The sequence below is a fragment of the Pseudochaenichthys georgianus genome, chromosome 23 (assembly GCF_902827115.2).
Source record: "Pseudochaenichthys georgianus chromosome 23, fPseGeo1.2, whole genome shotgun sequence".
NCBI lineage: Eukaryota > Metazoa > Chordata > Actinopteri > Perciformes > Channichthyidae > Pseudochaenichthys > Pseudochaenichthys georgianus.
In genome coordinates, this window is record NC_047525.1 from 13,962,925 (window position 1) to 13,990,788 (window position 27,864).

The 27,864-nt window shown below is 41.9% G+C and overlaps 1 protein-coding gene across 5 annotated transcripts; it reads left to right on the top strand.

The window, feature by feature from the left end:
- The first annotated feature begins 1,510 nt into the window (after positions 1–1,510).
- On the top strand, positions 1,511–26,677 carry tbc1d30 (TBC1 domain family, member 30). Of its 5 annotated transcripts, XM_034074732.2 has the most exons (15): positions 1,511–2,195; positions 6,024–6,188; positions 13,788–13,849; positions 15,567–15,632; positions 16,289–16,414; positions 17,197–17,382; positions 17,972–18,041; positions 18,280–18,378; positions 19,056–19,224; positions 19,579–19,684; positions 19,878–19,984; positions 20,220–20,359; positions 21,410–21,631; positions 22,662–22,745; positions 24,750–26,677. In XM_034074732.2, exons 1-15 carry the CDS (start codon positions 1,694–1,696, stop codon positions 25,901–25,903), a joined length of 3,258 nt encoding a protein of 1,085 aa, XP_033930623.1. In that variant the 5' UTR covers positions 1,511–1,693; the 3' UTR covers positions 25,904–26,677. The 5 variants fall into 5 exon arrangements, with proteins under 5 accessions (XP_033930623.1, XP_033930624.1, XP_033930625.1 ...); XM_034074733.2 differs by lacking the exon at positions 22,662–22,745; XM_034074734.2 differs by lacking the exons at positions 1,511–2,195; positions 6,024–6,188 and adding an exon at positions 9,167–9,684.
- Positions 26,678–27,864: the final 1,187 nt, after the last annotated feature.

Below are 27,864 nucleotides of genomic sequence, written 5' to 3' on the forward strand. Positions count from 1 at the left end.
GGATTTGAATTCAGGATTGCTAAAGTAAAAGATCAGAATATAGCCTACTTCTCCTACCACAGTAGTAGCCTACTCGTCACCACAGGGTAGAAATACTATGTTACAAATAAAAGTACTGCATTCAAAATGAGAGAAAACGTACAAAAGCATTAAGATCAAAGGACCAAAATTAAAAGTATTCATTATTCAGAATGACTAATTTTATAATCATATATTATATTACTGGATACATATTATTATTAATGCATTATTACGTGTATTACTTGAACTCTGCAGCTTGTAAAGTCGAGCTAAGTTAATTATTTATATTGTTGGGTAACTTTATCAATAATATGTCATAATGTATTGTTGTTATTTATTTGTTATTAATTTGTATTAATTTATACAGCTGCATTAATGTAGTGAAGTAAATAAAGTAGTAGCAACAATATACCAAACATCAGGCAAGCTTAGATATCTGCCACTATCAGATTATTGCAGATATATCGTATGGTGACAGATAATATACAAGAAGTTGCAGTACAGAATGTTGTTTGAGGTCGTTTAAAACGCCATTACACAATCTGTCCACCAGAGAGCACCGACGTGTTTTTTTAATTTACTGCGGTGGAAAATACGTTTACTCTAGTCTAGTGGACTCATATTTCTGACAATAGTTATGCAGTTGCAGAGTGCAGCTAAGTAGCATCATTTGCATCAAAGGAGGCTACTTGTTCTTCACATATTTTCCCACTTGCAACTTTATACTTCTGAAAATAAAGTACTTATTTGATTCACTACATCTATTTTATAAACATTTTTACTTTGCTGATTCAGATTAGCCTATCAATGTAAAATATTATTAACAACTTATTAAATAATATTACTGTAGATAAAGACTCAATAATGTACAAAATAATACATCAGTGATTATAATTCAATAATGGCTGCAGTGTTAGCCTACATTACTCTGAATGGGCCCATCCAAAGTAAGTTAACTTTTTGTAGGCATCTTGTAGACTATTTGTTAGTAGCCTATATTTGGCAACTACTTTTAATATAGTAACATATTGAATGCAAGATATTTATTTGTGAGTGTTTATACACTGTGGTAGTCTTGGTACTTTTACCAATTTTAGTAAAAGGGCTGAGAGTAGGCTTACTTCCACAACTGTTTGCTTTGCAACAAGCAATGTGTGTTTAACAACCACCACTGCTATACACATTTATCTGGAGATGTATTTGGCAGGTCTACAGATACATGAACAAGTAAACGTTTAAAAAATATACCTCAAATTAACAGTGTATTATCATGTTAGTGTTATTCTCCGTTGTTTAATACATTACATTGTATTGCTCAAATAAACGTACAAAATGACCTTCTGGCTTAATGATTAAACAAGGATGCGGATTGGTCGGTTTACTTTTGTCTCTTCTGTGATTGGTCAATTCACCAGCACCTGTCGAGCGACCTGAAGAAAGTTTGGCAGCCGTTGAGATATTTAGCCAGAGTGGGCCGGCCCATTGTTATCCAGGAGAAGGGGGGGCAGGGAAGTCATGTCCGGAACGTTCAGGAAGAAAACTAAAAGCTGACAAACGGGTCTCTACCTTTTCTGAGGTGAGGAATGGAGTGCTCCAGGAACTCTATCCTCTTCATAGAAAACTTTGTAACTTCTGCTACGATGTCTGTAAAACAATATTAATTTAAAGAAAAATGGCGTCGCCGGTGAAATTAAACGGAACCGAACTTTTGGAAGTTGACATATGCGACGGTGTATGTTCCGAGGACGAAAGCGGCGTTTTCGTCAATTGTATATCCGCCTTTCAGGAGGACTTCTCCGGCTTCCAGCAGTGGACAAACTCCACCGAGTCAACTTATGACACATCATCATCACAACAGCAGGTGCCCTCCACCGGGGAGCACGGAGCTCCACCTGCCGCTGTTAGGACTAGCGCGGCAGGGGACAGTGACTCTGAGACCACGGGAGATGGAGTCAAATTCATCAGGTCTAGGTCCATAGTGGACTGTCTTTTGGTGGAGCTTTATGAGACGTACAACGGTGGTAGCAGGAGGAATTTGGACAGCTGGGATAGCTCCACAGAGGCGTCCGGATCTGATGCTTTCCTCGGCCGCAGTAACTCCGGGTCCAGCTTCCTCCAGGAGCTCCAGGAGAAGCACACAAGGAGGCATCAGATGAACTACCTGGCACAGAAAGGTGAGGGGTCTGTTCATTGATTGATTGGCTTGGGTCCAATATGGCCTGGGATGTTTTTTGATCAACAAAGTCGCAAAACACATGCGGTTTTTTTATACAATAAACAGCAACAGTCAAGGACATGCTACAAGGACCACAGATGGAAATGAACTATTAGCTATAATCTGGCATATTGCATCTCTTCTCTTTGCTGAGATTAATGTTTTTGTATGCATGGTCCTTCTATAAATAAATACAAAACAATGGAAAACAACATGGAAGAAACCATATTTTAGACTCTTCCTAGCATCACAATCAATAAAGGGGTTCCCGTTTTTTTTTTATAATAACAAAACACAGTATGAAAGAAATGAAAGCCTTATTTTCATACTTTAAATGATCCTCTGACTGTGGGCCTGGGCTGTTTTAACTGGTCAAACAAATGTGATTATTTGTTCAAACCTGTGATACACTTTTTATTTTCATGCATTTCACAAATTATGCATACATTTACCAACATATCCATCTTTTTTAGGGCTGATATTTTGATATTTGGATGTGGTATTGGTGTTCAATATACCTGCTAGCTCATACATGGTGGCAATATTTGTTTTATTTGAGATATTTAAACTTTGCCTGAGAGCTTTATTGGTGTAATACATGAGGCAGGACAATCTAATAGCAGACTTTCTGATAATACATACATAACCATTATTTTACGAGGAATATGTAAACAAAGTGACATGATTGATTACATAAAAAAGCAATATATCTGCAGATATTTGTAAAAAGAAATATATAGTGTAAATGTCATGTAAATTCCCCAGCATAAAAGCACCTGATACAGAGAACTTCCATTGAAAAATAAAATGTATTGGTTATTTGATCTGCTTAGCACTCTCGGTGTATGGCCCGCATACACCCTACAAATGATAATACATAAATTGTGTATAGTCTTGTGATAGCCATGACTAAAGTGATGAATTATCCATCTATGTGAGCTAGTTGTAAATCACAGGAGGGGTTTTCTTTACCTTCAAGTCCTTTTGGAGACAGACAAGCAAACAGTAGGAGACACATTTAATAAAACAAGGCTCCAGTGTACCATAATTGAATTTATGAATTCAATTAAATGTGCCTGTAATCAGATTGAGGATTTTGTTTGTTGCCAAGGAGGTTTGCAAATACAAGGGATATGTTTTGGTGCATTGGTGCATACATAAACAAAGTAAGAGATCTTTAAAAATGAAAAATATGAGTTGCTTTTAAAAAAAGGTTTATCATGATATGTAGCAGGTATGTGTACAAGGCCTCACTGTTTACAGGTATGCAGACCTTTAGACAAACACACTCCAACACAGGCTGATGAGTGTGTTGACAGCTCGTTTGAATGGCCTCAGTGTGTGCTGATAAACACTGTTTCCTCAGAGTCGTGAAAGGCATGTTGCAGGGAGGTCTACGCTGCCATTGTTTCCTCTGTTAAAGTAGAATCCTACAGTAAACACAGACAGGCCTCTGAGCGCAGTGTTTGCCCTCCACACACACACACACACACACACACACACACACACACACACACACACACACACACACACACACACACACACACACACACACACACACACACACACACACACACACACACACACACACACACACACACACACACACACACACACACACACACACACACACACACACACACACACACACACACACACACGCACGCACTCGGGCGAGTGAAACAATGCTGCCATCAGGAAGAGGAAACCCTCTGATAGTGCTTCCAATAACAATGTGAATACTTGTGATTACGATACAATCCCCTTTAGTAAACGTTTAAAGGTGGAGGCTGCTCATTAGTGTGGTTAAATAAGTACACACATTTCTAAGCGCTCTTTTTAGGCTGCGGCCCCACGAGGACGAATTCGGTCGTTTGCGTTACTGTTTAGTGTCATATAGACCGTTCGGCCACACGAGGACGACCGAATATGGCACTAAACGACTGAGGAAACGACAACGGGTCCCAAGGTGGATAGAAATGCATACGCCACTCTCTGGGGGGTCAAACAGCTCCGTGTGTGCGCCCTATACGGACATTTTCAGATCACTGATAGTGATTGCGCAATGGCCCCGCCTCTCCCCACCTCTTCTGCTCACCTCCGTTTACCCCGCGCCAGTGCTGAAGTGTTTCGCCACCAACAACAACAACAATGGCGGATCGCAGAGTTGCTATCGTGCTCCGGACGCTATTGACCATGCTACAGTTGTTTGTGCAACATCTACAGCAATAATGATGAGGCAATAGCCCCGCCTCTCCCCACCTCTGCTGCTCACCCCCACGTCAAAGTAAACTGCACCCTGAATTCAGATTATTTATCTTTCTCTCGCGAGTGAAGTCTAATCTGACAGGACGGAGACGCAGCTCTGCTCACCTGCAGCTCCTCCCTCTGCAGCAAAACACACACTTCAAGTCAGATCATCACCCTTAGCTATTTTAATTACCTCTCAAACTCCCTAAACTAGTTATAAATATGTTTATTTTTATAGTCGGCCGGGTCACTGATTACTGGATGAGCTGCTGCATGAGACAGACACTGGCGCTGTCCGAAGAGAGGGAGGAAAAAGAGAGGCTCCGTGTATTTTATCATTATATTATATAGAGTCGTTATTCATTTGTTTTAAAGCTCAATAAATAACAAAGAAGACCTTTGACCGGCACTTTTATAATTTTGTCCGGAAGATTTCAACTTTAATACACGCTGACTGGCGAAAAACTCTGCCCGGTTCCCTCGGCCCCCACCGCGGAGAATAAACAGAAGGGCAACCATGACAACCTTCTTCTTCGCTGCTTTTGTGGAGGAAGTTACAGCGCCACCTACAGGCTCCTGCATATGTACTGCAGCTTCTCCAGCGGTTGGAGCTAAACGGAGCGGTCTCGTGTGGGCAGACACTATCCGGATAATTATTGCATGTGGACGGAAGCCGTTTGCGATTGCGTTTGCGTTAATCCTATGCGTTTAGCCGTTTTCGTCCTCGTGGGGCCGCAGCCTTAGTGTCCTTTAAAGGAGACCCTGCCACCTCCTGGGCAGTGTCTGCAGGTGATCATGACCTTTGACCTCCTGGAGAAATAGTGATAATATGAAAGGTTCAGCAACAAAATATTTTTGAAATGTTGATGAGAAGATGATCAGTTTTGGAAATATGACTAGTTTCATTACTTATGATTCTGTCGTTTGTTTTTATTAATGTCCTTGTCTTTCGAATGCAAACATTGTGAAAGAATGCCCATGCAATCGGAGCGCTAAAGCAGACATTTAAAAAGATCGAATACAGAGATAAACAGTTTTTTGATAAGCCCATACTGCATCATTTGATAAGCCCATACTGCATAGTGATCCCTTTTTTATTTTCACACATGAACATAATAACAAAAACAATCATCATGGATCTGTTTGTGCCCCGTTTAGTTGAAATTCAGATTTGATTGATCTTAAAACATTTAGACTCCATTATTGGAAGGATGGTCTGTGTTCATGGCAGTGCTCTGGTTTTTATTTCATCTTTGCCTGCAGCATGGACAACAGCCAATTGGAAGAGATATCCTCATCACATGTTTTTAAAACTATATTAAGGGGCTTTACTTAGATAAATGTAAATGTCATATTTAACAATGATTCGCTTAAATGGTCGGACATCCAATTTCTGAAGCATGTTCATGTAGAATTTGTCAGCTGGGAAAGAGTTTTATTATCAGTTTTAGAAGTGGTGTAGGATATTTAACATTTGATTTTCACCCCAACATGCAGACAACATGACAACCTGCGATTTCTGTGTTTGTCTTTTCAGCCCTGGAGGAGCTGCATTCAATCATCCAGGAGGTGAAATATCGTACGGGCCTGCAGTCGGCCAAACTGCTCCGCCAGCTGAGGAGACGGGACCGACTGAACCACAAAGTGCAGAAAAACTACGACATTATCACCGCCTGCCTTCAGGCTGTCTCACAGAAACGACGTAAGAATACACACTTATCTTCTTCCTGCTTTAATACAAACAAAGATTGGTCTTGTTGTGTGTTAACTTTCAGGAAGAGGCCTAGACACTGAAGTGCTCTTAGAGGCTGGGAACTGAGGAGACATGTATTAAAAGTGAAAAATAAAAGTCTTCCAGTTCTTTACACTCACTATGTTTGTCCTAGCACTCCTATCACGTGTAGTATGGAAATAGGTCCTACATTTACATAATATCCTGAAACATACAGGAGACTGAGAGCACATGACCACAAGAGAATCAAATATTAATTTTCATATCCCAAATCTCCCAGCTACTCCCAGAGCAGCCTTAAAAATCATTTAAATCCATCGGAAATGTTCCTAAGAGGCGTTTAGAAAAGGTACTTACAGGGAAGAGATTATGTTTGAGTCCTCAGGAGGGATCTTTGAGTTGAATGATCTGGGCTATACTCTAAGGGCAAGTCCATAAAGTTCTAATTATATAAATCATTTACAGGTACTTGTCATCAAAAGCTTAATAATCTGCCTTTTTAGTGCACAAATGATTCTCTCTGCAGGTGCTTTGGTGGTTGATTGTAAACTCTTTCTAGGAATAAACACATTTTTGAAGGGAGTTAGGTCTAATGTGGTTATCTTGCTTTTCATGTTACCTGCTTTTTTCTGTCAACATGCAGCTTGATGACTCAAAAGCAGGTAGGGTACACAATAATACCATAATATACACATTTTATTGTAACGAGGCATTTGCACGTATGATTCAAGCCTGGATGTGTCAATATCTCCAAAGCAGCATACTGTGAAGTGAACATGGCTGCATTTGAAAATGTGCTAAATGCTATCGCTGTGATTCTTTCAACTGGAAAGTGACATAAAGCATAATAAAGTACAGTCATTTTCCACGGCTCAATTGCGTTGTGATCTCATAATCTATGGCCATTTATTCTGTCTTTGTTGCCATCTATGGCAGGAATTGATCCATAGTATCTGCGTTTTACTTAAAGGGGACCTATCATGCAAAATGCACTTTTGTACGTCTTTTATACATGAATATGTGTCCCCGGTGTTCCAGGGAACTCACCAAGTGTCAGAAAACACAACCCTCTCTCTTTTCCTCCATACCCAAATCTCTAAAAACGGGGCTGCAACGGATCTGATGCAGACTGATACAGATTTTAATTGTTTTGACGTCAGCAAAGTGGTGCTCCGCCTATATGGCCAACTCTCCACCTATCAGGGGAATGGGGGGTTGGGCCACGGTCGGCCATTGCTGCTCGAAAGCGCTGGAGACGCTGTAGTACATATGCCAGGCCTGTAAGTGGCGCCGTAGTCTGCCACAAAAGCAGCGAAGAAGACTTCCCTTGCATGGTTGCCATGGTTGCCCTTCTGTTTATTCTCCGCTGTGGCTCTTTTTCTCCCTGCTGCTGTAATTCAATGCAATCCCTCCCCGTCGAGGCAAGCACTGTAATTCTCTCCGGTTAGTCCACCAGCAGAAGACAAACACCCACCTCTCCGCCTCTTCCAAGGGACGAGGGGACCGTGCGGCAGAGTTTCAGTTAGATTTTTTTTCTGCCGGTCAACATGTCCGTTAAAGTTTAAATCTTCCGGACAAAATTAGTAAAGTGTCGGTCAAAGGTCTTCTTTGTTATTTATTGAGCTTTAAGACAAATGAATAATGACTCTATAATCATATAAGAATAAAACACGGAGGACGGAGATCTCTTTTTCTCCCCCTCTTCTGAGAGCCCAGCAGCTGATCTCAAAGCATGCTCCCCTCTCCTGCAGGGGGGCGTGGTCAGCTGCAGCTCATTTGCATTAAAGCTACATCACAGAATAACCTCCTGCAAAAACGGGCTGGAAAAGAGCAAATGGAGCGAAATGAGGCATGGCTAAAATGCAGGATCTGTTTGGTATTTTGAAAAAAAAACTTCACAGACATGTTTTATATAGGTATGGCCCTACAATATATTATTCAAATATAGCATGATAGATGAAGTGAGTTTTCGGTTTTCATGATGGGAAAACAAAGTAGACTTATCATAGCAGTCCTACAATTGAAACAAAGTGGCAAGGTCATTAATAATGCTGTGGAACATCTTCATCATCAAGGATGTTTGCAGGGATTGATTCTGAACGCCATTAAAACTGGATGTGTTTTCCTTTCAGGAAACACTTACTGCACCCGGTAGCACTGAATCATAATGTCATCATTGATTTAGTTATTGATAGAATACGTGACATGGAAGTTAGTATAGTTGACTGATTTGTGTCTGGTCATGTAAAGTATGCTTGTATGTTATTTAAGGTACATTCTCCATCTGAAACAAAGTAAGGAGAATACACGTGTTGCATTATCCTTAAATTAAATTAATCCATGATAAAAAAAAAAATATGTTTCAGATCATTTTCCATTGTGTGCAATCCTTTTACCTGCTCCTCTGTGATTGGTGCAGATTTATTTATTTTTTGTCAGAAAATCTGGTTCCAGTTCTCTCTTGAGAATGAGATCACTTAATGAGATTATCGGAATTAATAAAGGTTAAATACATGTATTTTATTTTGAGTAGCTCATACGTGATTAAATGATTATTAAGCGAGCAAATAAAAATATACATGTTGTGTATTTTAGACTCATTTTTACTTTATAAAGATATTTTTATTTATTTTCATTGAACATTACCTTTTTATGTATACAAAGATATCTTTATTACATTTTTGTTTTATCTTTTCATTGCGCAGTCTTACTTTAACATTGTTTATGTTTTTATAAATAATTGTATTTATTTTGATATTGTTTAATTGTATTTGACTCCAAACTAGAGCAGCTGTCACAAACCAAATGTCCCTGAGATACATTTGTTATTCTGGTGTTTAGTATTAGTTTACCAACCGCTAACTGGGTTAAGAAGCGGCTCCTCTCCTCTCTCCACCATTACCTCACCCCATCTCTCTCCTCCCTGTACCTCCTCCTGGTGACGGCAGACCGGAGGAGGAAGAGGAGGCGTGAAGCAGCGTGAAGCAGCTGCAGCAGCAGCACTACACCGAGCGGCTATTTTTTACATTTCCTGAATCATATCTTATGCAGATGTGTGTCGCTTGAACGTGGACGTTGCTGCCTCGCCGAATTGTGAGAAGAACCTCTGTCATTTTCATTCGGGAACACAAGCGATCCCCGGAAGAGATTTGAATCAGTTTAATCGATTAATTTCCCTTGAGGATATACCTTTATAGGCGCAGCTGTCTGATGCACTCCCTATCGGAAACAAGGACATAAAGACGGAATTATTGAAGCGGGACAAAAGGCGATGATAGCCCGGATCTAGCGCTCTGATCCCCGATGAGGCAGGACAGGCTCCCCGCCGCCGGCAGGAGGCCGAGGGCGGCGAGGCGGCGGCAGCAGCAGGGGTCGGGAGGGGTCGGGAACATCATCAGCAACGTCCTGAGGAAGAGGAACGGGATCTCCCGGAGTGCACCGCGGCTGCTCTGCACCTTAGAGCCAGGTTAACACTTCACCCAATGCATCGCATGGTCTTGCATTTTGATTTGATTTTGGTCAATATGGCAATTAGTGGTTTTATATGAGCACGTTTGTTTCTGCTAACTGTCCACAGACGATTCACGATTTGTGTCATTATACTCTAATTTCCCTTTGCTTGATGTGATCTGTAAAATTGGGTAGTAATTGTCATATTTAAGACATTTCGATTGTTTAAATTATTATATAAGATTATCAAAATGATGGCTGGTATATCGAACCATTTTGTATCAGGCATACTTTTGACACCTTTTATAGTTTTTGGAATTATGGCTCAATAAACTGATAAATATTGTTTATTATACCCCCTCCATAGCCACGTGACTGTTATACCAAATTGTCAGCTGCAAATTACTTCATGTTGCTACATTACAAATGATTAGGTCAAATATTGCTCTCACCAAGAAACAATCACATAACACTTAAAGCTTCATGAGCTCATTTTCAACCTGTGCGAATAATCAGATTTTGAAGTGATAATAATAATTAATCTACTGGTTTAATTCTAATTAAATTCCCATCTGGAGATATTAAACCTTGCCCTGTCATGCTGGCCTCAGCCTCTTGATCTCTCATGTTCCAGCCTTGGATAAATACCGCTTCAGTGTCAGCTGTGTAATCTGTGAAGGGAAGGAGGAGGGCTTCCGTGTTAATCCTCTCCCAAAGCTCAGAGGAAATAAAGCGACGTAGAATGGCGCAGGAAATAACGACAGAGGCGGAAGAAACAGGTTAAACACACGTTTTGTCTTTTTGCAACTGTCTGTTTTTGCAGTAGTTATTACACTTGTTGTTCTGGTGGTGCGACCGGCTGCATTGTGTCGATCCTCCGGAGAAAATGGGGCAGAAATGGCCGCTGTTGGCTCAGTGCCGACACATGACAGGACCTTCCCTCTTAACTTCAGATCAAAGTTTCATTTCCGTTTGGTCTTCGGCCGGGTTTAGCACACTAAATATGTTCTAAATGAGTGTGTGTGTGCGTAAACGATGTTTTTGTGAAGCGAAGATTAAACGCAGATTCAGCACCAGGCGGAAGTGGACAGCGACTCTCCGTGAATCGCCCAACAGCACAACAAACTGTTATTAAATCCAATGTTTTGATACGATCATATCTAAATATCTTGCTTTGTCTTATGTTACTATTAAGTATAGAGTTGACAGACATTTCTCAAATACTAAAACAACTTCTGGGGTTTCCTTAGGTTTTGTTTTTGATGAATTTACGACGTTTAGTTTATATTTGTGGAAAGCTAACACATCGTTTGAAAATAAGAAATTATTAGTTACAGGAGGAATTGGAATGAAGTTATTTGAAAAATAGTTCAAAAACAATGGGGGCTCATAAATGTCCTTTGCTTGTATGCTGCCTCGTCATTGGTTGATTCCCTTTTCATTTATAATAACAGCTTGTTGTTGTTTTATTACAGACTGATGCTGACTATCTATCGTAATATAACATTTGGGAACTTTGGACTTCAACGCACATGTGGGCAATGATGGAGACACTTGGAGGGGCGTGATTGGGAGGAACGGCCCCCCTGATCTGAACCGGAGTGGTGGTTTGTTACTGGACTTCTGTGCTAGTCATGGATTGGCCATAACAAACACCATGTTCGAACATAAGGATGCTCATACGTGTACGTGGTACCAGAGCACCCTAGGCAGAAGGTCCATGATCGATTTCGTTATCGTATCATCGGACCTGAGGCCGTATGTTTTGGACACTCTGGTAAAGAGAGGGGCGGAGTTGTCAACTGATCACCATCTGGTGGTGAGTTGGGTCGAGTGGCGGGGGAAGCCTCTGGATAGACCTGGTAAGCCCAAACGTGTAGTTCGGGTGAACTGGGAACGTCTGGAGGAGGCCCAAGTTCAGGAGGCCTTCAACTCACACCTCCGGCGGAGCTTTTCGGGCATTCCTGTGGAGGTTGGGGACATTGAACCAGAGTGGTCGGTGTTCAGAGCCTCTATTGCCGAAGCCGCGGTGGGGAGCTGTGGTCTCAAGGTCTTAGGTGCCTCAAGGGGCGGTAACCCTCGAACCTCCTGGTGGACACCGGTGGTCAGGGAAGCCGTCCGACTGAAGAAGGAGGCCTTCAGGGATTTGTTATCCCGGGGGACTCCCGAAGCAGTTGCAAGGTACCGACAGGCCCGAAGGGCAGCAGCCTCATCCGTGGCCGAGGCAAAGCAGCGGGTGTGGGAGAAGTTCGGAGAAGACATGGAGAAGGACTTTCGGGCGGCACCAAAGTTGTTCTGGAAAACTGTCCGACACCTCAGGAGGGGGAAGCAGGGAACTATCCAACCTGTGTACAGTAAGGATGGGACGTTGTTGACCTCAACTGATGGAGTGTTGGGACGTTGGAAGGAACACTTTGAGGAACTCCTGAACCCGACAACTCCGCCCTCTATGTTAGAGGCAGAGCTGGAGTATGACGGGGGATCAACGCCAATCTCCCGGGGGGAGGTCACTGAGGTCGTCAAACAACTCCACAGTGGCAAAGCCCCGGGGGTGGATGAGATCCGCCCGGAAATGCTGAAGGCTCTGGGTGTTGAGGGACTGTCATGGTTGACACGTCTCATCAACGTTGCGTGGAAGTCGGAAACAGTACCGAAGGAGTGGCAGACCGGGGTGGTGGTCCCCCTTTTCAAAAAGGGGGATCAGAGGGTGTGTGCCAATTACAGAGGCATCACACTACTCAGCCTCCCCGGGAAAGTTTACTCCAAGGTACTCGAAAGGAGGGTCAGGCCGATTGTCGAACCTCAGATTGAGGAGGAACAATGCGGATTCCGTCCTGGTCGTGGAACGACGGATCAGCTTTTTACTCTCGCAAGGATCCTGGAGGGGGCCTGGGAGTACGCTTATCCGGTCTACATGTGTTTTGTAGACTTGGAGAAGGCGTATGACCGGGTTCCCAGGGAGTTACTGTGGGAGGTGCTGCGGGAGTATGGGGTGAGGGGGTCTCTACTCAGGGCCATCCAATCTCTGTACTCCCAAAGCGAGAGCTGTGTCCGGGTCCTCGGCAGTAAGTCGGACCCATTTCCGGTGAGGGTTGGCCTCCGCCAGGGCTGCGCTTTGTCACCAATCCTGTTTGTAATATACATGGATCGGATTTCGAGGCGTAGTCGTGGGGGGGGGGGGGGGGGGTCTGCAGTTCGGTGGACTAAGGATTGCACCACTGCTTTTTGCAGATGATGTGGTTCTGATGGCTTCATCGGTCTGCGACCTTCAGCACTCACTGGATCGGTTCGCAACCGAGTGTGAAGCGGCTGGGATGAGGATCAGCACCTCCAAATCTGAGGCCATGGTTCTCAGCAGGAAACCGATGGACTGTCCACTCCAAGTAGGGAATGAGTCCTTACCCCAAGTGAAGGAGTTCAAGTATCTCGGGGTCTTGTTCTCGAGTGAGGGATCAATGGAGCGTGAGATGGGCCGGAGAATCGGAGCAGCGGGAGCGGTATTGCAGTCGCTTTACCGCACCGTTGTGATGAAAAGGGAGCTGAGCCGGAAGGCAAAGCTCTCTGTCTACCGGGCCATTTTCGTTCCTACCCTCACCTATGGTCATGAAGGATGGGTCATGACCGAAAGAACGAGATCGCGGATACAAGCGGCCGAGATGGGTTTCCTCCGCCGGGTGGCTGGTGTCTCCCTTAGAGATGAGGTGAGAAGTTCGGTCATCAGGGAGGGACTCGGAGTTGAGCCGCTCCTCCTTCGCGTCGAAAGAAGCCAGTTGAGGTGGTTCGGGCACCTAGTTAGGATGCCACCTGGGCGCCTCCCTAGGGAGGTGTTCCAGGCACGTCCAGCTGGGAAGAGACCAAGGGGTAGACCTAGGACCAGGTGGAGGGATTATATCTCTTCGCTGGCCTGGGAGCGCCTTGGGATCCCCCAGTCAGAGCTGGTTGATGTCGCCAGGGAAAAGAAAGTTTGGGGCTCTCTGCTGGAACTGCTACCCCCGCGACCCGACCACGGATAAGCGGGAGAAGATGGATGGATGGATGGAACTTTGGAATTTTGTCTCTTACAATGGTCCCTAGATCTGATTCCAGACTTAACCTTCTGGTGTCTTGTTTGTTTTGTAGGAGTTGACACAAGGCTGAAGTTTACAATTGAACCATTGCTGGGAACGAATGGATTCCAGCAGGTAAGAAGTCAGAAACCCAAACTGATATAATTTTTTTAGGTTCCTGAAATACTGAATGCCATCTGTTGGACTACATTTTCAACTAGTAAAACATATATTATTCTACATAAAGTAATAATACTGTATTGCAGGGGTTCCCAACCCCCGGTCCGCGGACCGGTACAGGGCCGCGGAGGTGTTACTGCCGGGCCGCGAAATAGCTGTGAGTTTATCGTAATATTTTCAGAATTCTAAATATATAAAAATATGTTATCATATTTTTTTTAAAAAGTGTCTAATTTTTGCACCTATGCCAGTCATATTATTTCATCCAGTAGCCTGGTTAAACTTTCACTAGAAAACTGTTAAAAATGGCTTTTATGATATTCCGAGGGATTCGGCGGCTCAGCCTGTTCTCAGCCTCTCGTGCGCACGAGAAAGTTACCGGTGCGCCAAGTAGGAAGAGGAGCGTACAGGAGACAACCGTTTAATTGCAGACTGTTATGTTTATGTGGGGAAATAGTAGTGCATACATTTTTTGAGATATATTTCAAAACTTCATTTTAAGGATATGTCGGCCAGGGGTGTAGAGCTATTTGTTTAAGCACCGGATTGGCAAAACAGGAGAGTAAAGCATTCTGCCTTGATCTATGAATTCATGTCCGGAACTCTCACGGTATCTGCTGCCCGCAGCTGTTTTATAGAAGGAAAGCCTCCTTCACTTCATGAAATGGCTGCAGGCAGCATCAGGAGGCAGCGGGACGTGTAACTCCGCCTCTGAGAAGTGCAGCACCAGCGGGTAAAGATGTGCCTTTTTACGCACCGCCTTCGCTGTGTTTACCTTCATCAGAACAGCTTAAGAGTGACTGCAGGCTGCTACGTGTTAACCACACACATCTCTACACACATCGAACTGCCCGATTACTCCCCCTTTTATTAGTTTTATGAAGGAGATGTCCAGTCACTAAGGCGCATGATGTGTGTGTGTGCTCTGCTCAGCTCTGCTCTGTGTTTGTGTCTGTCCGACACCGGCATTTGTTTTCAAATGACCATGAACAGTAATTTACACACATCTGGTTAACTCCATAGGTAGCCTATATGCGGGTGTTCCCAAAATAAATTTGTTTAATCTTAATCTCGATGTAGTGCTAAATGCTGTCGGACGTGCACCGGAACGAACGTCACTATCATAATATCTTCTGAAAACAAATGCCAGTCACACACACATACACATACACATATATATATATATATATATATACACACACACACACACACACACACACACACACACACCCCCCGTCATAATGCGCCTTCTCCTTGGTTTCCCAGCATTCACTGGATTATCCGTAAATCATACAAACAAAACCAAAACGTTGATTTATCTGTTTTCCCGTTTTGGTTTAAAAACTGAATAACGTCGGTTTTTTGGTTTTCCGTTATTCCGAAAAACCAAAAAACGACACCGGTTCTTTTTTAAACATTAATATGTTTTGGATGCATATTGTTCTAGTATTTGTTCAGGCTGTTGCATACAATTAGCCTCTGTTGCTACCTGCTGGTGGTGAGTACATTTTAAAATCAGTTAAATTTGACAACCGGTCCGCGTTTTTTTTTTTAATGTATCTGCCGGTCCTTGGCACAATAAAGGTTGGGAACCCCTGCTGTATTGTACCGGTTTGCACTGTCCTCAGTGGCAGATAATTACACATAACGGCGTGTTTTTTCTTCCCCACAGTGGTACGACGCACTTAAATCTGTGGCCAGGCTCCCTACAGGGATACCAAAGGAATGGAGAAAGAGGGTGTGTAACCTAAACTAATCATATCATATGGCATTTCTGGGACATTATATTCCAGGGGTGGCAATGCAGTGAAACGCTGAAAATGTAAGGAGTAGATTATTTTATTTATATATATATATATATATATATATATATATATATATATATATATATATATAAAATTGAAAAAGTAGCCTTGTAGTTGTTCATATAATTCTGCATAATCTCTGTGCCACAACCTAAATCAAAAATATCCCCCGTATAAAAGCCATCTTGATAAATGAGCCCTTATTTCTATTCTTTGTTTTGTACCAAGAGGGTATTTAGAAAAAGAAAGTGACAAGAAAGGTGTGTTTTCTTTATTATCGTCGACCTGCAGGCAGAATTGTGCAGCCTTGAGAGAGACCGCATAGTCATAAAAGAACAACACGCATAGGCACTTTGTCTACAACGCTCCATTAATCTCACAAAATAACTTTGTCTCCTGGGAGGAGAGAGTGGGAAAAGGAAGTGATTAGTTCCATCTTGTCAGGGGAAAAGTAAAAAATAAAACAGTTTCTTTTTCCTGATCTTGCTTTGAACACTTTGAACAACGGACCTCTTACACCAGACAACTTTGATATTGTTCTATTATTAATGTGCTTTTTCTTGGTTCTTTGTGTGTTGTCTTTCTGCAGGTGTGGCTAACGCTAGCAGAACAGTACCTGCACACTATCTCTATAGACTGGGACAAGACGCTTCGTTTCGCCTTCAACGAGCGCAGCAACCCTGACGATGACTCGCTCGGCATCCAAATTGTCAAGGTAACCAGATTGCCACGTTGGGGGTTGAGAGGAATGTGAGTGCAAATGTTAAAGTCTATATATGTAGATTTACTAAAAACACTGACAGAAAAAGCATGAATGAGACTGTTCAGTTACGTTTTGTATTATTTTTTATTTTTCACCGTTATTTGTTTAATTTATTGAACTTTCTGAAATCTGAAAAATGTTGTTTCATATAAACAACAATTTTCCAATTACCCCAAATACCTAATGTTTGATGAACCTTGTAGAAAAAACTGATTTCTCATGCAGTATCCATTTCTTTAAGATTTAATGTAGTGTTTTTTTTTTTCCAAGAAGTGTTCAACTTTAGCAGTTTGAAATGATCCTAAAATATAGGTCTCGCTGTTCTGGCACAGATTACTGTCTGCCATTGAGATAAGTGGATTCAAGCTTTTATTTTACAAGTGATATTCAGGAAGTGCAAAGTAAGACTTAAGATGATGACCAAAAAGGAAACACATAGCCATCTTTGATATTCTTTTACTGGCTGTATAAAGATCTATTTGGAGGCAGGGCAGGTCAGGTCAGGTGGAGGGTGTTTGCCTCTACCTGTGCGTCAGAGAAAGAGAGGACTGCATCATGGAAACTCTGCAGCTGTTTTCTATTTCTCAGTGACTCACACATTCAACAGAGTAATGGCTGTTTCCATCAACAGAGCAAAGTCCAACGACCTGCTTCTCATCAGAGTTTCTGAAACAATTATTTATACACCTGGTTAATGACTCGTAATAAAACGATCCATACTGTCCATCCTCCAGGACCTGCACAGGACGGGCTGCAGTTCGTACTGCGGGCAGGAGGGGGAGCAGGACCGGGTGGTGCTGAAGAGGGTGCTGCTGGCCTACGCCCGCTGGAACAAAAGTGTGGGCTACTGCCAGGGATTCAACGTACTGGCTGCGCTCATCCTGGAAGTTACAGAGGGCCACGAGAGCGATGCGCTGAAGGTACGCACACAGAAAGAATGACCGCAGATTTGTAATAAACGACCAAATGCTCAAACTAAAGTCAAGCTGTGTGAAAAAGGACAATTCTTTATATCAGGAGTTTAAGACATCTCAGAGAGACTGTGGGCCTTGCCTCAGAGAAATATTGGGATGATCCCCATTTACCTTCGTAGTCTTACTCAATTCATCGACCGTGACCATGCTGGTTTATCCAGGCTATGATTGTATTCCATTGACACTCAGGGATTGAGCCAATTAAGCTATCGTCGTTTGACATAACTTCAGGCTAAAACAAATGCATGAAAAGACTACAGTTTCTCTATCTCTCTTTAACTTTAATCATACTTATGTGATCTTACTCTGATAACTATTTTCGTGTAAAAAGTGTTCATTCCAATTCCCTCAACCCCCCATGAAACTGCTTGCAATGTCCGACTTCAAAATCTTCTTTTGATGATCTTCATATACGGCACTGAGTCAATATAATGAATTGGTTACTTCCTGGTAGCGTTTCTATGTTCCTTTCTGCCCTTTAGTATTTAGCAATGATCAAAGGTCTCCGTGTGTCTCGGCTCTCTTCTGTGTTCAGGTGATGATCTACCTGATTGACAAAGTGCTGCCTGAGAGTTATTTTGCCAACAACCTGCGAGCATTGTCAGGTAAACACAACGACCCACAACATGCTGATTCATGATTGAAGAAAACAGATTGTAAAAACTTGAATAACTTGAGCCTGTAAATAATCCAGGAGGTGAATTATTAACATGGTTAACTCCATGGTTAACAAGCTAATTTATCAAAGCAGACCTTTAAACATTTACAGCATTAATCAATAGGACATCATTTAACATGTCCAGTACTAACAGATCTGGAATCTGTATTGCCTCCTCCTCTCAGTGGACATGGCGGTGTTCAGAGACCTGCTCCGCCTGAAGCTGCCCCGACTGTCACAGCATCTCCACCAGCTGCAGAAAGCTGCCAACAAAGAGGCCGGAGGTTGTGTGTGTGTGTGTGTGTGTGTGTGTGTGTGTGTGTGTGTGTGTGTGTGTGTGTGTGTGTGTGTGTGTGTGTGTGTGTGTGTGTGTGTGTGTGTGTGTGTGTGTGTGTGTGTGTGTGTGTGTGTGTGTGTGTGTGTGTGTGTGTGTGTGTGTGTGTGTGTGTGTGTGTGTGTGTGTGTGTGTGTGTGTGTGTGTGTGTGTGTGTGTGTGTGTGTGTGTGTGTGTGTGTGTGTGTGTGAGAGCTACACGTATTCAACATCAACAGTAGGCAATGCTACCTGATGATACTGTAGCTGTTAAGGAGTAACATGTCTCTTTTCCTTGCATTAAAGTGTCTAAAAAAACTACTTTTATATTTAGTTTAGTTGTGTATGTTATAGTAAAATGTTTCCAACAATCTTCAAACCAAGAGTAAAGTGTGTAATTTTATCAATTTCTTTGAAGTATGCATCAGCGTTAGAGTTGCCCAATTAATTTAAATGTTGAAGTATTTGTTAAAATATCATTTGTAATTAAATACTGTGGAGCTGTAGAGTATCAAGGCATAACATTCGTACTCTACCGACTTAATATTTGTTTGTTTGGTACAAATCCTCAAAGAAAAGGATGAATAGGAATAATGTGGGTTTGTGAATGTAGGAAACTTGCCTAATCTCACAATATTCTTTTTCTCAGGCAGCTACGAGCCTCCGCTGACCAACGTGTTCACGATGCAGTGGTTCCTCACGATGTTCGCCACCTGCCTGCCGGCGCCCACCGTGCTGAAGATCTGGGACTCGGTATTCTTCGAAGGCTCCGAGGTCCTGTTTCGAGTCGCACTCGCCATCTGGGAGAGACTGGGAGAGTGAGTGGGCCAGCACAGGAATAATGATTTCACTTCTGTTGGGGGTTTTGATGAACAATTTAAACCTTTGTGCGTCCAAATTCTGCCTTTTTAACGGACATTAAATTAGACCATTGTCATGCTCAATCATTTTTAAAATGATTGTGTATTTGCTGTTAAATATTGTTTTAGTTAATCCATGAATTTCAATTGGAAACACGAGACAGTAGAAATCTCCACAGGAACTCAAAACAATGATAGAATATTTGTGCTTCTTTCTTGATTTGTTTTGCTTCATGATTTTGCTTCTCTTCTTCTCCTCATGTCTCAATCTTTTTTTTTAAACACTACTCCTGTTTGCCTCCCTCTCTCCAGGAGGATCGAGTACTGCCACTCAGCAGATGAGTTTTACAGCACCATGGGATGTCTCACTCAGGAGATGCTGGACCGCAACCTCATCGATCCTCCTGAACTCATGCAGGTAAAAACCGCTCGTACCTCTTTTACAGTGATGGAAGTACTCAGATCTTTTACTTAGTTAAATTCGCAATACCAAATGTACTCTGGTAAAGTACTTTAAATGTAACCGTACGAGCGTTGTACTACAACATTCCACCAATGCTCTTTTGTAATGTTTTTGAACCGACTTGTTTACCGTTATCCTCATTGTTCAGGAGGTTTACGCCATGGCTGTGTTTCCATTCCCTCAACTGGCTGAGCTGAGAGAGAAATACACGTACAACATCACTCCGTTCCCCACTTCAGTCAAATCCAGTGGAAGGTTTGTTCTCTACTCTCTACATTTTACAATAGATGTTAACCAATGAAATGCCCTTAAAGATACTATTGGCTAATACAAAATCAGTGCATGCATTTCACAAAAGTAAAAAAGCATTGCAGCAAAGGCTGTCTATAAAAAGGTTACAATCAAAGGAAATCTGAAATCAAATATGTGAGTTTAAATGTGTGAGATGGTGTTGATGGGACATGTTTAATATTGTTTGTTATCTTAATAGTGGAGGTTTGGGCGTCTGGGAGAGTGATGATGATGCCGAAATGGACGATGAAGACTCTGTGGTGACGGCGCTCGGCTGCCTCGGGCCCCTGGGTGGCCTGCTGGCCCCCGAGCTGCACAGATACCAGAGGCACCTCAAAGGTCAGCGCACTTTATTACACAGGATTTCAATAGAAGCCGGTAGCAAAGACCAACAGACTGCCGCCCCAAATCCCTGTGTCCTGCCCTCAATTTGACTCGGAGTACAAACTGTCTCTGATCTGATTCCTCCAGACAAATCCCCACTTCCTCCCCCTTCAAGGCTCCTCCAAAGATTAAAACAGCCAGAGGGATTAAGCCTAAAACGTTTTTTTTGCTCTCCACCGATTTAAAATGTACTTCACAGAGAAAGTAGTGTTTGATTTTGGATCTCAGCACAGCTGTTTCGTCCTTGTTCAAGAGGGAAATATAGCTCCTTTTAAACAGCTAACTGTAGCAACTGAACATCAATGAATGATCCTCAGTGTACTTTATCATATACTTACAGGAAACAACAGGCTTCTAAAATACATCTTGGTCTGTGCAACACAAAAAGAGGAAAGCTGATGAAGAAAGAATAACTTCAAACACGCTGAACTTTTTCAGTAGAGCTAAAGAGAAATCAAAGAGAAAGTAAATGTCAAACACTTTTGAACAAAATGCACTTTTCCCCTCGTCGTCTAAGGTCTATTTTCAAAGCATTGTGTTTACGATATCATCAAAGGCGGAAAAACAGGAAAGGCTGACTCACTCGCATCAAAGGCCTTTGGAAATAACTTAAGACAACGTATTGCTGCAAAACAGCCTCAACCATGTACAGAATGTAATTCAAGAAACTTTCGGTCATTTACATTTAAAATAAATACAACCTACCCTCCCGAAAGTCTGTTGTCATCTTCTCCGGATACCAACGAGAGGCTTTTTGTTTTGTGACTCAGCTGAGTGAGAAAATAAGTAAGAAAAGGGGCTTTAAAAGGCACATTGGATTTGTCTGCTTCTTTGTGTATTTTGCTTGAATGTTTGGTTCCACTTCTTTAAACCAAAGCCCTTACTATAATCTTCAAGCCTTTTTCAATTCCTCCTTCAATCTTTTCTGGCTTTCAAAGAAATGGAATAAGGTGAGTCATTGCTGGGTAAAAACGTGACATCAGTGTTTCCTCTCTCTACCTCCAGACCATCGAGGGGAGCAGGGGAACATCGCAGAGCTGAGCCCCGGAGCGGTGGGCGCTGCAGGGGGAGCAGCAGCAGGAGGAGGAGCCAGGGCGGAGCATCAAGCAGCAATCAACAGCATGATGATGGAGAGGATGAGCACCGACATCTGCGCCCTGAAGAAGCAATACACACGCATCAAAAGGAGGCAGCAGCAACAGGCTATGCAACTCTACATACGCACAGGTGGGAGGAACCGTTTTAACATTGATCATAACTTAATACATTTTTAACACCTTCTCCGTTCATTGTTTTTTACATTAATGGCAAAAGCTAGGAGCTTCAACTGTCACTTTAGGACAGTGCTTCTCAAAGTGTGGTCCGCGGACCATTGGTGGTCCGTGAGCGCCCCCTAGTGGTCCGTGAGTATATTGGTACAATTTCACATTTGAAATAAATTAATGAATTAAAGTTTTCCGCACTCTCGCGGGAATATCTCCGCAATGGAGCGAGCTTAAGTTTCACTTTCGATTGCATGATATAGCTCAGTGCAACACCTTCATCAAACATGTTGCCACTTGTTTATTCCATTTTCAGGCGATTTGTTATCTGCTAGAAAAACGATGTGTTTTTGAATAATCTTGGAGTTAGGTGGTCCACGAGTGTTTTTTTATTGGTTAAGTGGTCCTTGGTCCTTGGTATGAAAAAGTTTGACAAACACTGCTTTAGGACATTACAGTATGTGGTGTTGACAGTGGAGCTACTTATGTCAGATCTTGGTGATGGTAGCAAATAGTACATTTCATTACAAAGATTTCTGTCATACTTTTCAGACATAACATGGAACTAATGTTGTATGTTACAAAAACAAAATAGTCAATTTAATTTAGAAACGTTGTCCTTAATAACCTACATTGTTTAAACATTAGTAATAAATAGGCATGATTTTCTTTAATAAAAAACATGTAGGCCATAAATTAAATACACTTTGTGGAGTACTCTGATTTTCAAACACTATTTACTGACAGTGGCAGTTAATGTCCAAGTCTTTATTCAAACAAATAAAAAACAGTGCTCCCTCTTCTGTAAATAACTATGATTAAACACCGCTGGGGCTCTCGCTGGGGCTCTCGCTGGGGCTCTCGCTGGGGCTCTCGCTGGGGCTCTCGCTGGGGCTCTCGCTGGGGCTCTCGCTGGGGCTCTCGCTGGGTAGAGGGACGGAAAAACATGCATTCAGCAGAAAGTCCGATGTGTGACCTTGATGTGTGACTCGTAGGACTTGGAACTGAAGTGGCGAGTCCAGCTGTTTTCCAGGAGCAGCCCGACAAACACAGCGACGGTACCGACCCACACACTGACGGTACTGCTGTCCAAACACTTCTGAAACTCTCGGGCTGATTTGAGAGTCTTAACTGAATCATTTGGGTTTCAACTGAAGTCATTTGGGGATTTAAGGAGGATAGTTGAAAACGTTAAATCATGGGTAAGGTCTACCATGGGTTTCCAAGACAGAGTTCCAATTGAATATTTCCTCAGTTCAGAACATATAAAAAAAACTTCTGATGCAAACAACACGTCAAAAAAGTGTATACAATGTGCGGCTTTAAAGATATTTAAACAGGTGTACAAACTCTGTCATGCTCATTTTAAACATAGAGGATACTCTCTGAAAAACAAACCCTATAGGAAAAACAACGTTGGAAATCTGTCATGGAAACTTCTGGCTCAAAATATGGAACCCTTTCCTGGTTGTCTAACTATAAACTCTTTGACTAATACTACTGAATCAGGTGTTGGTTGCTCTAGTATGAATAATTAATATAATGCTCTCAAAATGCCAAAGGGTGCATACAGGAATGATTCACTTTGTTAAACAGCAAACGTGTCCGCATTGGAAGAGAACAGTTTAGAAAGAAGTTAATATAAATTGTAAATATGCGTAGATATATCTTTTACTGTAGACTCTTGACAGGCATTTTGAGAGCATTTTTCAAACGTGTGCTTTGATTTAATAAAAACAAATATATGTTCAGAGGGATGCTGTGCCTGGGACAACTGATGATGGTTGTTCTTTTTGCAGGTGGTATATGCAATGTCAATTAAAATGCTATATTCAACATAGGTTTTTGGAGACACCTGTCACTGCTGCACAGAAGACAAGTCCTACTGTACATAAGCATACATCAACTTTTTTAGAACCTGAACATCTTAAGATGACAGAAGATTACACAACCATAGTTGAATAATGAAAAAACACTCTGCTTTGAATGCACCATTATTTCTGGAGCATTCTTTAGGGTTCATTTAACAAAACACTAATGATGTCTTCAGTATTGACAGAGGTTTCCTAATAATTTGTGTGTTTTTTGGCTGTATCCTCAAGGATTTCCTGGTCTGGGCGGACTCCTATCACTAATGTTAACAACTTCCACTTCCTTCTTTTTGTTGCTCCTTCAGAGAAAACTTTGGGCGCCCTCTAGTGTCTGATGTTGCTATGAGCAGCTGCATGTATTTATAAATGTGACTCAGCTGATGCATTTATACAATCAAACGTAAATTAGGGCTGCTCGATTATGGCAAAAATCATAATCTGTGAATAACACTGTGAAGACCACTGAGACAAATGGAACATTTGTGATATTGGGCTATATAAATAAACATTGATTGATTGATTGATAATCTAGATTATTTGGGTCAATAATTGTAATTGCGATTATTAAAAACGATTATCCATTTATTTTGAAAACAATTTGAACAGTATGTTTTTAACGGTTGATTACCCTGAACTTTAAGTATAACTCAACTGAAAAACCAATACACATTTTTTTTATTAATTTTTTTATAATAATAAAACAATAATCGTTATATTTCGATTACGTTGTTTTCGTAATCGTTGCAAGCCATAATCGTAATTGCGATTAAAATACGATCAATTGAGCAGCCCTAACGTAAATAGTTAATTTCTGAGATGGCTGTAGTGCTGACACAATTAATTAATTTCTAAATGTATAGATAAGCAATCTGACAAGTTTGTAGTATAAATACCTCTTCCGGATCATTAATTTCACTATATTAACAATTATTTTAAATGAAGACTCATTATAAATTCAATATATTTGTTTCTTACATTTTTGACAATTGCATTACCTTGTAACACAACTTAGGATAGACCGTTAACAATATCGATAATTTCTTAGAATCATCAATTTTGTAAAATATAATTGATAACGAAAAAAAATGTTTAATGGCAAACAAGTTCTTTTAGAAGTTGTATCGGATACATTTCAGCTCCTATCAAATTCACTGTTGCTTCCTGTTTTTAATGTGCTTTTGTGTGCGTCTCCTCACCTTTCACCCGCTCCAGAAAAGTGCCCAGCCACCCGTGTACTGCCCTCCCAACTCAACCCTTCGAGCACCGTCATCAATCACCTCCTTCTGGGTCGGAAACTGCGCAGAGACCCCCGGGGCTCTAGACCCACCTCACCTAGCACCTCCACCCTGCCGGTGTCTGGACCCTCTTCCCTGTCCCAGAGTCAGGGCTCCCCGACCAGGCAGCGCTGTGCCTCGATGCTCTCCAACAGTACAGGATCTCCAGGGAGCTGTGGAAGAGGCTCGGGGTCTCCCTGGCGCGCTCATGTCCGGGTCCATCGAAGGAATATAGCCATGGCTCGAGAACAGCTGGGCTTCGGAGATTCAGAGGAAAGGGAAAATGAAGAGAGTGAAGAGGAGAGGAAGATTGAGGAAAATGAGGGAGTTGACGATGAGCTGAAAGAGGGGAGCGACTCCTTGGTGTCTCCTGATCCCTCTGGTTCAGTGTGCGAGGAGGCTCCACAGGTGGCAGATGAGACAGAAGTTGCAGAGCTGGTGGTGCAGCTGGACTGCCTGGATCTAGAGGACGAACCAAATCTGACCTCCCCCGACGACGCAGATTCACAACCCACATCACCAGAGTCTGAGCCTGCACCACAAGTTCCTCTTCTCCCTCCTCCACCATCCTTAAAAATACACCAGGAGTCCGACTCGTCAGGTTCAGAAAGAAGCTCTGACAGACACTTTACTTTACCTCCACCTCACCACTCCTTCAACTCCTCACCCTCCACCCTGAGTCCGTCCCCCTCTCCGGTCCCCACATTGGCCTCTCTTGCCCCGTCTAGCTCACCCTCTCCTACGCCACCTTCCACCCCAGTGGCAAGCTCCACATCCTGCCTCCGATCTTCCCTTTCATCTAACGACTTCTCCTCCACCTTTTACAAAACGTCCTCCCCCTCCACTCCCTCACTTTCCTCTATATCTTCATCATCAAGATCTCATTTATCCTCCTCCCCGTCAACCCCAGCGTTATCCTCCACCCCTAAACAGCAGGTCTATTCCCCATTCCCAAGCGTGAAGCAGCCAAGAAAATCAGCAGCTGCCAGAAACCTCGGCCTCTACGGACCTACATCCAGAACACCAACAGTACACTTCCCCCAGCTCAGCCTCAACCGCAGCAGTGCTGCTGGCACCACAGGGGCCCGATGAAGACCTCCGCACTCCTGAACTGATGCCACAAACACAGTCATTAAGTAATATGAACAATCATTACTTAACTACACCGTGTTGCCTCCTGCATATGAGTTCACCCATATCTTAGCTGAAGATAGAACGTTATAGACATGTAGAGTTCAAATGTGCCCAGAATTGCTTGATTATTGCTGTTGAAATGTGAAGATTGTATTTCCCCTGATAAAGGGGTTATCCTGAAACAACAAGCCATTGCAGATAAATGTTAAAGAAGTAATTGACCTTGCCTCTTCAAAAGTGGTTTGTACTCCTATAGGACTGGAACACAAAGAATGTGAGAAATGCTACCTTCTACACTCGTATTGACATGTGGCATCGAGATGAAGAACACTCTTATCTGAAAACACAATAGCCATACAGTTGTTCTATGCCAAGTATTTCAAGAGATACCTAAACATGGCTGTTAATGAAGAATCTAGGTTCTTTATTTGTCAAACGAATAATGAATATGTAATGTTTGTGTGCCCAAAAAAACACTCCCAGTCTTAAAATGTTTGATTTTCTTAAGCACTAAACATTGTTTCTTTCTTCACCCAGTCTGTAGCTTGGTTGTTTACCATAAAGCATGTAATATATCTCTGTCAATAATGAAATAAAATGAATGTTACTCATACCGATTCCACCAGCCCGGCAGATGCTCACCACAACAAATTATACCGTAGAATTAAAGCCTGGTATGTAAAACGCTGAATAAAACATCATTATAAACTGCACCAAATGACCGGAAAGTCATCTGTTTGTGTCTGCGTCTGGATCACTCTTCAGCCCTTCTGTGAAGTAATGGCAAAAATGTATAGGACATAGAAACAGGAAATTGCCATTACAAATAATAATAAAAATAATAATACATTTTATTTCTACCATAAGCTTATGCCATCCAGTCTGGTAACCACATTTCATGTTTTGGAGAAGCAATATCAACCGATCACAGCACCGTGCTCCTATTCTTTTATATTCAAGAGTTTTTCTTTGATTTAATTTGACTCAACAATATTTTAATATTTTTTTCTTGGGGACAAATATGAGCCAAACTCTTTTTATTGACATTTTTAAAAAAAAGAAAAGAAACATGACTCATTAAACACAGAGCAAAGGACAATCCGACAATGTATACATACAATTTAAAATAGAGATTAAAATATTAGATTTTAATATTAAAACATTTTTACTACCATTTCATCTATAACAATTGTCTCTTTAATTTTATACAATGTTCATGTCAAATACATGTAGTTAGCTATCTTGGTAACCTTTTAAATGTTACGGCACTTCCGGTTGCCATCTTTGTTTACATTAGAAATTAAGCAGCCACATCTTGTGAAAAAAGTTTAAAGGCTTTACTTGTACAAAGAGTGGAATGGTTTTCCTTCGAAATGGCCAGAAGAGTATTGCAGGAATGTGTAAAAGTATTCAAAACTGCCGTAAGTGTTTTCAGGTTTTTCCTCAAATTTGGACTTTATTTCAATGTATCTCCCAAAAAAACTATTTAGCCGTTAGCTAACGGTTAGCATCACACGCATTTAAATATAAAATCGGCTAGTACAGTAACATGCAATGTACAAACTGGGGGTGAACTGCACTGCAAGTTTTTCAAAAATAAATACATTAAAATGTTGATTTATCATGATGTCACTAAGTTAAACTGGATCAGAGAGGCTACATGGTAGTTGGCCTTCATTGTGGCTGCAGAGGCTACACATTCTCCATATTGTTTTTTTAGGCTGGTTTCATATGTCCGAAACATACGTTTGGCTAACAGGTTCACATTGAATACTTCTGCTAGCAGTATGCATCCCTTAAAAAAAAGGCTAGTGGTGAGTGATAAAATTCTACTCACCACTTGCTTATTTTACTAGCATTTAATCATGTGTGCAAGTAAATTGTAAAACCTGACGTGGTTATTCTTCCATCTCAACTCT

What these genes read in the sequence shown, in the direction of transcription:
- tbc1d30 (XM_034074732.2), top strand. Translation starts at nt 1,694, where the DNA reads ATGGCGTCGCCGGTGAAATTAAACGGAACCGAACTTTTGGAAGTTGAC. An exon ending in GAACGAATGGATTCCAGCAG is followed by an intron (nt 13,850 to 15,566) that starts GTAAGAAGTCAG and finishes TCTTCCCCACAG; the next exon opens with TGGTACGACGCACTTAAATC. An exon ending in CAAAGGAATGGAGAAAGAGG is followed by an intron (nt 15,633 to 16,288) that starts GTGTGTAACCTA and finishes GTCTTTCTGCAG; the next exon opens with GTGTGGCTAACGCTAGCAGA.